At 32.4% G+C, this 13,281-nt stretch overlaps 1 protein-coding gene across 2 annotated transcripts in view; it reads left to right on the top strand.

Moving 5' to 3' along the window:
• LOC146532928 (uncharacterized) overlaps positions 1-13,281 on the top strand; it is a 92,405-nt gene that overhangs the window by 75,443 nt on the left and 3,681 nt on the right. For both annotated transcript variants that reach the window (XM_085196053.1, XM_085196054.1), the window contains exons 2-3: positions 10,151-10,304; positions 10,795-13,180. In XM_085196053.1, coding sequence (XP_085052179.1) covers positions 10,151-10,304; positions 10,795-13,180 — 2,540 coding nt within the window. The remainder of the gene's footprint in view (positions 1-10,150; positions 10,305-10,794; positions 13,181-13,281) is intronic.

The raw sequence follows: 13,281 nt of genomic DNA, 5'->3' as shown, positions 1-13,281 counted from the left end.
AGATTTTGTCCTTCTGTTAGTTTTGAGATGCTTTATTTTAGTTTGGTTTTTAAATCGAATATATTGGCGTGGTCGTAGGAATGGGGAGGCCGGGTATTCTGTGCCAACCTGGGGATAGTCTGGTACCTCAGAATAGCATTCCTAGCCTCAAAAGAATTCTTTCTAAAAAAATCAATTCAAAGTTCGTTAGCAATATCTCCAAAATTGGATGAGGAACAGAATTCTCTCTACCTATCTTGTAAATTGGCATTTTTTTTTTAGTTTTCGGTTCAATAGGTTTGATGTCTCTTAGGGGATTATTAAACATGATGTGACATAACACTAACTTCTCTTAGAATTCGCAAAATTCGCTTCTGTGCAAATCTCTCAAATTTGAAAACAAAAACATAAAAAAATGTGAAAATACACAATTCTATGTTTCTATAGTTAGCACCCCAAACTAGATTTAAATATTGAACTAATTCATACAAACAGACATGCAACGACGACAATATTGCAAATATCTAATATGATAATTACAAACATTATTCATTGAAATTCGTACGCTAATAACCGATCTAGTTCCCATAGTGCGAGCGTGGATAAAATATTGCTCTAAATTCCATCCTCTTACACCAAATGCCAGTTGACTCATTGCAATTAATATAAAAAGGTGATCCGTTAATCATTCTTTTTTAAATCTATACTAATATAATAAAGCGGAAGAGTTTGTTTGTTTGTTTGTTTGTTTGTTTGTTTGAACGCTAAGATCTCTGGATCTACTGGTCCGATTTATATTGTTTTTGTTTTGTATGAAAGCTGCATTCTTCAGAAGTGCTATAGGCTATATAACATTACATTACACATATAAACTAATATATTTTAAAGTACTTTCTAATTTGACATGCAATTTATTCTGCCATGTTAATAACAACCATCGCGTCGCTACGCAACCGTACCGCGACATTTTGATATTCATCCTTATGAAAATAAATACAATAGTCACTTTTAGAATTTTATCTAGATGAATTAAAACTATAGTTTACTGTATAACATTCAAATAAATAATTAAGGAGATGTCACTGATTCGAAATGACCTAGCCTACGGGCGACACAGTATGACCTACGCGAACGGGCAGATGACGTTGACGGTTTTATAAATTTTCATACATTTTCGAACTATTGTTAATTTTTATGTAATTTTTTTCTGTTTATAATTAATTTAAACTGCACTTTGGTTCTCTTCTTATTTTATTTGATATTGCTCGCTAAAATTATCCTATTTAATAGAGAGAAATGTTTAGTTATTTCATAAAGTCGATATATATGTACGCACGCACGGAAAACTTTATGTACTTTTTCTATTATTAAGAATACCTACCCTTTAGTTACTTTTAATCATTTTGTTGGTTTTTTTCAATAACTCAGATATTTTTTTCTAATAATATGTCTCTACTTATTATTCTTTTGGATTATTTAAGCTTATATGTTCTTACTAATTCTATTGAAAATTGAAAATAATTTCATGAATATATTTAATAAATATTCTTATAGTTGAAGCAGGCGTAGCCGCGTCCGGGTCCGCTAGTCTATAATAAGACGTGCTCTAGATGGCCTGTCAAAATAATATTATACAATTAATTTAATGTATTTGTTTGATCTCGTTGAACTGATTGATGATTTTTTTGGACTATTATCGAATTATTTAATTAATTTTTGCGACAATAATATAAAACAATATAATTTTCTTGCATATCCATATATTTTTTATCTTGATTCATATAATCTAAAGAAAATTTGTGGAATTTAACCCACATCTATTGTCCGACTTTTCCAACTGCGTCAAGTCACAGTTTTTCAAGCTTATTATATTTCTAGATCATAAATATATATATTTTTAGGTTCACGCTGTATCCCGTATTGGGCATGTTAGCAGGAATTTTGTGTTAAAACACTCCGTTCCCCACTCTCCGCTCAATTTTTGATATTGCTTCACTTGACAGAATTCAACGCCACGTTATGTCTTTTTACCAGAGAGCAGAGGGAATAAAAATATTTAATTTATTTAAACAAATAGTTAAATAGGTCATCAGTGTGATAGATAGAACTAGCTCTAAATCTAGTTTCAGTCGAGGACAACAACATTTCAATTCACTGTCGCTTCTTGCCAAACAACAAAAAGTAATTACCATTTCGAAATATTTAATCTGGGATGTGAACGTATAGCTTAGTGGGCTAAGGATTTTTTATTAGTTAAGAAAAAGGAAATACGTTTAAATTACGACAGCTCTTATTTTTTAAGTATAACTATGGATATACAATATGAAAAGTTGTAAACGGTGATAAGAGAATAGGGTTGTCTCCAAAAGCATTGAACTGGGGCTTTTTTTTATTCATCATATCTGATAAGCCAGTCGTGGCGCAGGAGCACAAGCATGCGAGTCTAAGAGCGACAACTAAGATTCCTTCTCGAGGAAATGAAACATATGAGGTAACAAGGCAACGCGCTGCGTTGAGTTACGCCACTCAACACAATGCCTCAACATTCGTCAAAAAAGGGGAACGTTTCTTAATTAGTAAGGTGTGTCTTAAGATTAGGTTCCTAGGTTCCTTCCCCGGCTATGTGCAGAATTCATCGTCAAACTAAGAAATACTTTTCCGACATTTTGAATTGATTCCCTCTCACTCGGGGGACTGAATTATTTTAGCTTCCTTGCACTGGTTATTGGACAGTGTGTTACAAGAAATGTGAGTGTCTTAACACTAAGTTCCCTTTAACTGCTCTGCCATAGGTATGTTTCCATATCTATACTAATATAATAAAGCGGAAGAGTTTGTTTGTTTGTTTGTTTGTTTGTTTGTTTGAACGCTCAGATCTCTGGATCTACTGGATCGATTTACTTTGTTTTTGTTTCGTATGAAAGCTGCATTCTTCAGAAGTGCTATAGGCTATATAATATTACATTACACATATATACTAATAAATTAAAATACTTTCTAATTTGACAAGCAATTTATTCTGCCATGTTAATAATAACCGTCGTTGCTACGCGACCGCGTTCGTTGCCACGTCATTTTGATATTCATCCTTATGAAAATAAATATAATAGTCACTTTTAGCATTTCATCTAGATTGAAATTATATTTCTATAGAAATTATATTCTTATATTTCAAACAGGCGTACCCGCGTCCGGGTCCGCTAGTGTACAATATAGCGTGATATTATATAAAACAAAATAAGTTATTAAATATTCTAACATTGTTCTATTCTATATTAATTGTACAGTACATAAATAAGTTATTACCAATAAAATATTCGAATTAGGCACATATTTCTTATAACGCATGTAACATCATTCCACTGAATAAAGAACAACCTTCGCCGAGTTAACGTTGCGGATTATGAATAAATAATCAAATGCATACAATTTACATACAAATATGCTCGAACCTGTTTTTAAAAATGCTTTGTAATATTACTAACATATATTTATATATTACTAACATATCATTTGGAATAACAATGACGTATCTATATTTATTGAAATAATGCGGGAATTATAATATTAATTGAATGCATCTATTAAAAGTTATTAGTACTAGTAGTTACGAATTAAATTAGTATTAGTAGTTACGAATTGTAAAATCGTGTTTGTAATTTCGCATACTTTGATATATTATATTTAACTTATTGTTTTATTTAAAATGTTATATTAGAGCAATTCTACTTAAAAGTAGAATCTTAAAAGATTCTGTACAAAGAGGTTGCGTTTATGAGGGTTGGAAGTGTCCTTGTCAATGTTTTTGATGGACTGGAAGAGTCTTACCACAGTTCGGAGGAATTAATTATTTTAATTTCCTCGCTTTGATAACAAGATAAAACGCGACGTCGAGTTCCCCCTTACTAGGTCTCGATAGTTCGGTGGAAAGTGGGGAATGGAGTGTCTTAAAATTAGGTGCCCTCTGCTTACCGAATGCGGGATGCAGCTTGAAGGATGTGAATTATGACAAAATAAACTACTGATAAATAACAACATAATAATAGATCAATTAACTTCTAATGTACATAAATATAAGTAATTTAGCCGTCTTGTGTCAAATTACTGTTGTTTCCGGTGCCGGCGATTATAAACATCCTTCACATCAATTATATATAAATTGTACGAATCAAAGTCACGTCTGTCGTTTTGTTAAATATCAAAAATGATGTTGTATTTAGAAGAATTATATGAAACTCAACGTCGCGCTTTGTCTACTAGAGATGAGAATTGAAATTAATTAATTCCTCCCAACGAGAAACAAATCCCCAATCATCGCTTTTTTTTAAACAGAAGTGCTTTTTTTGATAATATAATTAGAATTAGGCCGTCTTGTCGGGGCATAAGCGTGCGACTGTAAACGCGGTGGTTGTGGGAACCGAAATGTCTTAATGGGAACGGAGTGTCTTAGCATTAGGTTCCCAGGTTCCCTCTGCCTACTCTGCTATATGCGGAATACAGCAAGAAACTAAAAGAATATATTACAATTTGAAACTGATACTTTTTTACTAGTTCAAACTTCAGTAATACGTACCACAAATATTTAAATTATTTAATTTAAATACATTTCAAAGGGACATTACATTACTTGACAATGTTATCTTAAATTAAATTAATTGAATGTTCAATAATAGTTTGTGTAATTTATTACATTTCAACATTACGGCAAAGGTTAGACATTAATTTAGGTATCAAATTGTGAACCTGTAGGCCTCTGCCCACCTGCAAATACCTCTTGTTTCTAATATACCTATAACTAAATACCTATGTATATATGTATATAATGTTTCACACACACATTTATTTTAAATTTAATATATTTAAAACATTATTAGCAATTACGTGCGGCTTCGCCCGTATGGTGGAATTTACCAAATTGAATTGAATTGTAAATGACCGCAGATCACGGATGGATTACCAAACGATTAACATATAATATAGGTATTACCTTCCTCGTTAAATGAAATATAAACACATTTTTTCAATTCGACCCAATAGTTCCTGAGATTTACTTGTTCAGTCTAATAAACACTTCAATTTTATAATATTAGTTTAGTATTTAGAAATTCAAATACCTGTATGCTAGATATTATAAATGACTTGATCGGCAGCTCGACACGCGTGGCCGCGTCGCGATCGGGGCTTATCTACACGAGGACGTATAAATAGTCACGTTTCTACATTAATCGGTAATTATGGTAAAATGGACAATGCTCTCATATAAGAAATATTTTATGATAGTTGTATTTGTTATAGCATTCTTATTTTTAGGATTCTGCATCTCAGAAGAAAAAGAACGAAAACGTTTTATTTTTTTTAATTTAGGACGAATTTTCTCAAGATCGCGTGGAGGTAACAATATGAAACTAACAAATTTCCAGGTCTTCTAGACACTTAAATAAAAGATATATGTATAAGCGTGTTCCAGTTCTTATCAGTTGTACAGTTCTCGTTTTTATTATTGTGCATTACCTAGTAGTAAAATTGGCACGGAACCCTCAGTGGTAGAGTCCCACTTGACCAGTTTTTTTTCCGTTCCACGTTATATCATGCGTATACCTATCAGGATAGGCAGAGAGAACCTAGTGTCAGGTGGGAATCGAACCCATAATGCCACGTTAACAGTCCGCAACAATGGACCTCATTCGTTATTAAAATTTTACTCGGTGAGTTGGCAAGTGAGTCAACTTTTCTAACCACTAAATTTCCTTCTATGACTAAATACATACTTATATTATATTATACGTAAATGAACTTCATACGGTATTACAAAACCTTAGGTTTTCGCTTTCTATGACACACATTCTAAATCCTGTATTATGAATTCTTAGTGGAATAAATATACATTTGTAATTTTTCTTAATATATATTATAGTAAGTAAAAAAAAACCTAGAGCGTCACTATCAAACATCTTGTTATATCTGCGAGGTTTTAACTTTTTTCGTTTTTAAGAAACGTGTATTCTACTGGCGTGACGCTTGTTGTTACTGAAGTAGAGAAATCAAATTAAATTAAATATTATTTGAGGCAGTGGTGGTGCAGTGGCACTGCATCTGACTGCTAGTGCAACTGTTGTGGGGGGGGGGAATAATCTAACTCTGGTTACAGGATAAAGCGCGGCGTTGAGTTCCGTTCCTTTCACAGGTGAACTTGTAGGTGGAAAGTATGGAGCCTCTTGGGTTCCTTCTATATTTAGGATACAACGTTCAGCCAAACCCATAAAAAAAACAATTAAACAAGCCACACATTGAAAAATAAGAAGAAAACAATAAATATTAAATTCTAAGTAGATTTACAGTAATGATTGACATTTTAGAGAAGCACGTGTATCATTACATAGAGGTCCCGGGTTCATACTGCATCGTCATATAATATGAAATTGTAATATAAAATCGTGAGTTATGAGTATCTTTAATTGTAATTACATACTAACAAACATATGCACGATTTTGCAATTTAGCAACTTCACGATTTATCTCACATATAGTAGGGGAGGCAGAGGGACCCTGGGAACCTAGTGTTAAGACACCAGATCCGTTCTCCATCTTCCAATTCCAATTTCGAAGACGTCACGTGTAAAATGGTGGCAACTAAAATGGTCAACGCCGGTCTTTGTTTACTAGACCAGGGAAATTAAAATTATTATATTGAAACATAAAATCATTCCCCCATGAATAGTCGAACCTACAACCATCGCATCACGTTTAGTCAAGTTATTAATTCATAACAATATCATACTAAAATTATTTAATTTAGTTAAAATTGCATATTTTTAATCATATTTTGTAAAGATATGAACGAATTCCCATAAAATTACGTTGCAGGTTTGTAACAAACGCAGTGAGCAATCTCGGAACGCCAAGGCTTTATTATACGATGTATATAAAATACAATGTTAGATAAATTTTGTCATACATTTATGTGAATACGTATAAACTATTGTGTTTAATGTTTTAACCAACTTTGAAGACATAGTTAAGCAATGGAATTTTTTTTGTAATTACTGACATCATCGTAGTAATTGAGACAGATTAGCGTAATATTTGTGGGCTTTTAAGTTCATTTCAAAGAAGAATGAAGTAAATTAGGTTGGTAATAGAGGGAACTTGATGAGGGAACCTTACCCCATTAAGCCAAATTTTCGATCCATTTGAATTTCGATAAAAACGATTCAATATCGAGTTTTATCTACCTTATCAAAGTAAAATAAGTCAACTTTTCAATTACACTTACAAAACAAACTAAGGCCCGTATTTGTAAACCTGAGAGCGATCTTGAGATGCCGTTTTCATTCATTTTTTATATATTAATCTTTGAATGAAAACGACATCTCATATAAATAGTTAATGTAAACTGTAAATTACATGTAATTATACATTGTAAAACATATGCGTAATTTTTAAGCTTTTTGTTTCGTTGTGTAGTCGTTTGTTAATAGTGTGAGAATAGTAGTTGTGGCACATAATTGTTTTTGCCACACTCTCGTTAACTATTACGTTAGTAGCTACCGTTTTGGTCGATGTATGGTTAAGTAAGCGATTTGTGACGAACGCTTGTCTACTATACTGTGAGAAAGACTATGTAAATTGAATGGATATAATGAAATATTTGAATCAACTACCTTCACGTATGTTCATGATTTTCAACACATATAGTAAAAAACAAATATACGTTATGAATTCTTGGAGTTTATGAGAAGAAAAAGTAGATTAACATTATTTATAAAAAAACTTAAATCGTTTCTCTTTATTTCCGCATCCTCAACATAGGGCTTTGTCATGTTACCAGAGTGAGAAATTGAGAATAACTTACTCTAGACGTTGTTCTGCTGCGCCACGAAGGCGTTCAAAATATTTGAACTAATTTTCAGCTAAAATCAAGTAATTTAAGTAGTCAAATGAATGCGGTCACAGTGAGTGTAACTAAATACCAGCCTGAGTATTACGTGCATACTTTAGACAATAATGTTATAAATATTATATGCCGTATAGCTCTAGTAGAAATGAGGGAATGACTTCCAATTGTAATATAATCGTCGTTTATTTTGTTAATGATATTGATTTTATAGGAAAAAATATTATTATTAAAATTTTATATGAAAATGTAAATTTGTTTAAAAATTCAAAGATATAAGAAAGATACATTTTTAACATTGAAATCACAATTTTCGACAGTTCATTTTATTAAAATATTTTGTTCTAATAACTGGCAAAGAAGAATTGTCTTTTAAATTTGTTTGCAAGTACCTAATGCCAAACATCTTTTTTCTGCGACCAGTAGCTCCCGCAGTGCATTGTCTGTCAATCATTGAATTCTTAATGGAAAGCTTTCAATGTATAATATATAGATCTTTTTCCTCGAGCTTGATTCGAACCCTCTACCATAATGTTCAGTCAATTGAACGCAAACTACGCTACGATAGAATCATAAATTCTTGCAAAATCTATTTTCTCAAGCTTTAACTCACTGTTTCTAGTTTTAGGTCAGATTTAGAATTGAATAGTACAGCGCATTCAAATTGTTTGTGATTTTCTATTGTTTAAATAGTTGTTTTTATATTTTATTTTGTAATGTATTTTAGATTTCCAATATTGTGTTTAGATAACACTGTACTGTTTTTATTTACTATTCTGGTAAACAAACGTTGGGTTGTCGAAAAATGAAAACGGAGTGACTTATTACTAGGGTACCTCTACTCACCCTGATCTCCACGGAAAATTCTTACAATAAATAAAAGTTAATTCACCAAAATAGATCATTCTCTAATTGTGTAGGATAACTGGATGCTATTGTGAAACATTTCAATCTGCAATTAGGCTATTCTAAGCGTGGAATGTGAGCGGCATTGCAAATAAAATTGAAACTCTACAAATGTAAATGGGCCATTCTACTTTTCAATCCCTAAAACCTACGCTATATTAACTTAACATTAAAAATATATGAAAACTTCATGTTCTCTCTTTCTTCTTCTTCTTCATTTCAATTTCATATTGTAGATGTAAGAAATATAATACATACCGTAACAGGTAGTTGGCCGGTAGCGAAGTTTTAATGAAATTGAAATTTTGGTTTATTGCCATTTTAAGAGGAGAGGGCGGAGAAATAAAACCACAGCGTTACTGAATTTTAAATATATTTTATTTTTTTTGAGAAATATCGAAATCAGTTTTGGTAATTAAATCAAGAACACAAAAACAAAACTAAAAATTATTTTCATTTTACCACGGAGGAGAAATCGCAGGTAGGTAGGATGTTAGTATATAGACGTATAAAATATTATGGGATTGGGATGGGATTTAAATCTATAACTATGGCATTGGGTACGTATCAAATACCCATGCCACGATTACATCATGAGTTTAATAAAAGTTAATAGAGGATGATTATTTTATAATTACCATTAAAATTAGTTATGTTTTTGCTTGCGTTTAGAAATCTCGCGTGTCTCTTCAAATTTCACTGCGCGTGCGTTCGTGCCACCTTTTTACTCGAGGCAATCTATAAAAATAGTAATAGCTATTTACGTTTACTTTATGAAAGAAATGTTGATTCGTCTTTTATTTGTATAGAAGTCTAATAAAAGTAAATATTTCCAATAATTTTAAGTTATTTAATTTTCTTTATAATATATTAAGAAGCAACGTTAAGAATAAAAACAATTTTAGTATATATATATTTGCCACAATTTACAATATTTTGTCTGGTCACTAAGCTTTCTCATCGTGTCAAGGTTTTAGCGTTAATCTGGCTTGTTTGCATTTCATCCGCCATTGTCTGGTTTTGAGGTGAAGGATTCATCTTGATTATATCTAATTATTGTCATGCAATCTGCAGTTTGAGGCCAGTTGTGGCGACAAAATTATGCACTCTAAGTTAATTTTTGGTTGATAATTGTTGACTTGTGGCTTTTACAAAATTTGGTACAGTTCTTATTGTTATTGTAAAAATGTTTAGATATGACATACTACATTTTATACATACATATCTCTCTCAATATCTTAAAAATTAAGGTGGAAAATGGGAAATGGAAGTTCTTAACACTGAGTTCCCTCTGCCTACCGTGCTAGAAGCGGGGCACAGCGTGAAGCTAGTTTAATATGTTTTTAATTTTATTTTACTTAAAAATTTCAGGGAGCGCACGGCGAACTACCACGCAAAGTAGCGTCAACACGACGCGGGACTCGCAACTTCTGTCTCTTTTGGCCGCGAGGCGGAGACAGTTGCTGACTGGAAGACTGACTACTCATATCAATACTATTGCCAATTTGGCACATAAGTCTCACAAGTAAGATCACTAATAAATTACCTTAATTTGTTATTAGTTCTGCTTATGTTTCTCTTTATATATATTTTTTGATAGAAAGAAACCAAAATGCTTTGATATTTATATTTATGATATTTGAAAGGAAAAATTAACTTATAGCTTTATTTATGCGCAAAATTTCAATATATATAACTTAAATTACTTAATTTTAAAAAATTATCAATTTATTTGTGACTTTCGAAAACACAGTACCAAATATACTGGAGCAACGTCACCTAGAGAACATGTATGAAGAGGCAGAGACCGTGGCGCTCCGTTCTCTCTGACCACCCCTGGGGATACAGCCTGAAACTAGACTAGACTAGACTAATTTTTTTGTGTTCTATTTTAGTTATAGTAACAAAAAATATTACAATCGTTCGATCGAAATCGATCTTTATAATAATTTAAAATAATTATATATTTTTCTTATATTTGCCACGATGTTAACATAAACTATTCTATTTTCCAGGGGTAATACGACGTTCGCTCAACTGGAAATTAGAGATTCGAATAGTTCTGTAGTGAAAAGAATAACATTTGAAAATTCTACAAATGAGGCAATTGCACCAACACTAAAACTTGTTTCACGCGAAGGCAACAAGGAAGTCCGACAAGAAATAAAACCACATGAAATCAGGCACTTATTCGTACCAAGAGTACTATATCAAGAAAATAAAAGCAGGGGTGGATTTTTAAATAATAGAAGGAAAGATTTCGGCAATAGGACATTAATAACGGAGACTACTACAGGGAGCGCAATAGTTTATGTTCCACCAGAAAAGTTAGAAGGACTTGATAAAGAAGTTGAATTAGATCCCGAAGAAGAATTTCAGGTGGATGAATCTAATCATGGACTTTACTTACTGAATTATTCAGACACAGATAATGTAACACAGGGCCATTTGGAGTTAAATAAAATACCTTCAAGTAACGAAATTAAAGATAATATAACATATTACCCTGATACTACCACAATATCAAATGAAGAGAAGGATAAAACTACACCGTTTATAGAACCAGAAAAAGAAGAAAAACCTGAAGTTAATTCAATAGCAAATAGTACAGATATTCAGAATATTAAATTAGAAAAAACGGAAAATGAGAAGCTTAATCAAACTTTGTTCATGTCAGAGGAGATATATAACCATTTCCGACCACTGGAATCTGAATTACCAGATGAAGAAATGGCACCATTCATATTTTTTGGCCAAAAGATTGGAGGTCAAGCAATTACTGATAATTTGACAAATTTACCATCCCTTTCTGCATCAACTAAATCAGTAAACTTTATAGCGCCACCTTCAGAAAAACGAAAATTTAATTCGAGATATTCCGCTACAGAAAAATATAAAAACAGTAGTGCTGGTGAAGAAGAAATTAATGAGGACATGGATGTATCTGTAGTAAAAAATGTTATTGAAAAAAATAAAATTAGAAACACTGTAAAGGGTCCTGCACCAGCCCGTCATGTCGGATTAGTGAATGCATATAGAAAATATTCAAGTACAACACAATCAACATCAAAACCCCCTCCAATAACGCAACCGAATGTAACTGAGCCAATTATACAAAATGTTACTCCAAGTGTTTTAGTGAACGACAAAGAAAATATGAGCATAAATGATACACAAGACACAGTAAATGCTTCTAATGCAAAAGATGTAAATAAAACAAGTTCTATACCTTCACCAAGAAATTTTACCAGAACTTATTTTAACTTACGCAGACGTCCATCTAGAGTAAGCACATTATCTAGTAAAGAAAATGTGGTGCCAGAATTACTGAATGTGACTACAACAGAAAAGGCCTCAACTTCAGTATACACAGCTGTGGTTACTTCAGTATCAATAACGTCATCTGTCAAAGGACAAAACAAAACAGATAATTTAGCAACAGATAACACTACAGTAACTGATCTGTTAGAGGAAGCTAAGAATATCACTGTACCCCAAATCATTTTAGTAAATGAAACAGAAAGTAGCACACCTCCACCCACAAGTTTAAGACCATTTAGACATCGAATACGAATCAGAACAACTACCACTGAAGGTCCGAAGTCAGTTTCAACTTCAACTTCGGCAGCTTTTACACCTTTCTCTGAGTTTCCCCCAACTAGCGATAAATTTGTACAAGAAGCTACAACTTCTAAGTCAATTGATAAAGTAGCTACTTTATTAACGCAAAGCGATAACCAGAATTCAACCAACGGAATTACAATAAAACCAAAAAATGTACTAAGAAGGCGTCGACCAACAACCACAACCACTACTACAACTACAACCACCACTACTAGCACTACTACAACTAGTACAACATCTGCCCCTAGTTTCACAACAATAAAAGAATCAGAGTCAACTAGCTCAACCACATTACCAACAACATTACCAACAACAACAGCTGAAACAACAGAAAATACAATCAAATCATTCATCATTACATCACGTACTTCCTTAGAGTCTAGTTCTAAACCTCTCATATTAAATGACCCTATAAAAACAAATAAAACTGCAAATGATACGCTAATTTTAGACAGTGGTGATTCACAAAACGAAGAAGTTGTGATCGAAGCTGAAAAAACTTACACAGCGTCATATGTGTTGGCTGGTTTAGGCTTTTTACCAGTTATAGCTGTAGTAGCGTTTGTTCTACGAAATATATTGAATAAGAAAACCAAAGAAATCGATACCGAATACGAAGGCTATTTCGACGATGGTGGTGATATTAAAAAAGAATCGCCGATTACTCCAGTAGCCCGTCCTCCGCTTCCCACCCCTACTAAGCCTGATCAAAAATGGGAATTCCCAAGAAATAAGCTCAGGCTTCAAACGTTATTAGGACAAGGGAATTTTGGACAGGTAAAATATTAATGTTTTACTCATTTAAATGTAATATAAAACTACATACACTCGGTCCGTACCTTTTCCTCTTATTACTTTATATTTTACATAAATTCCAT

This window comes from Heliconius melpomene, chromosome 13, assembly GCF_056956725.1.
Source record: "Heliconius melpomene rosina isolate 202511_hmr_F chromosome 13, ASM5695672v1, whole genome shotgun sequence".
Lineage (NCBI taxonomy): Eukaryota > Metazoa > Arthropoda > Insecta > Lepidoptera > Nymphalidae > Heliconius > Heliconius melpomene.
The sequence above is the reverse complement of the archived record's forward strand: the minus strand, read 5'-3'. Positions and strand labels throughout refer to the sequence as shown.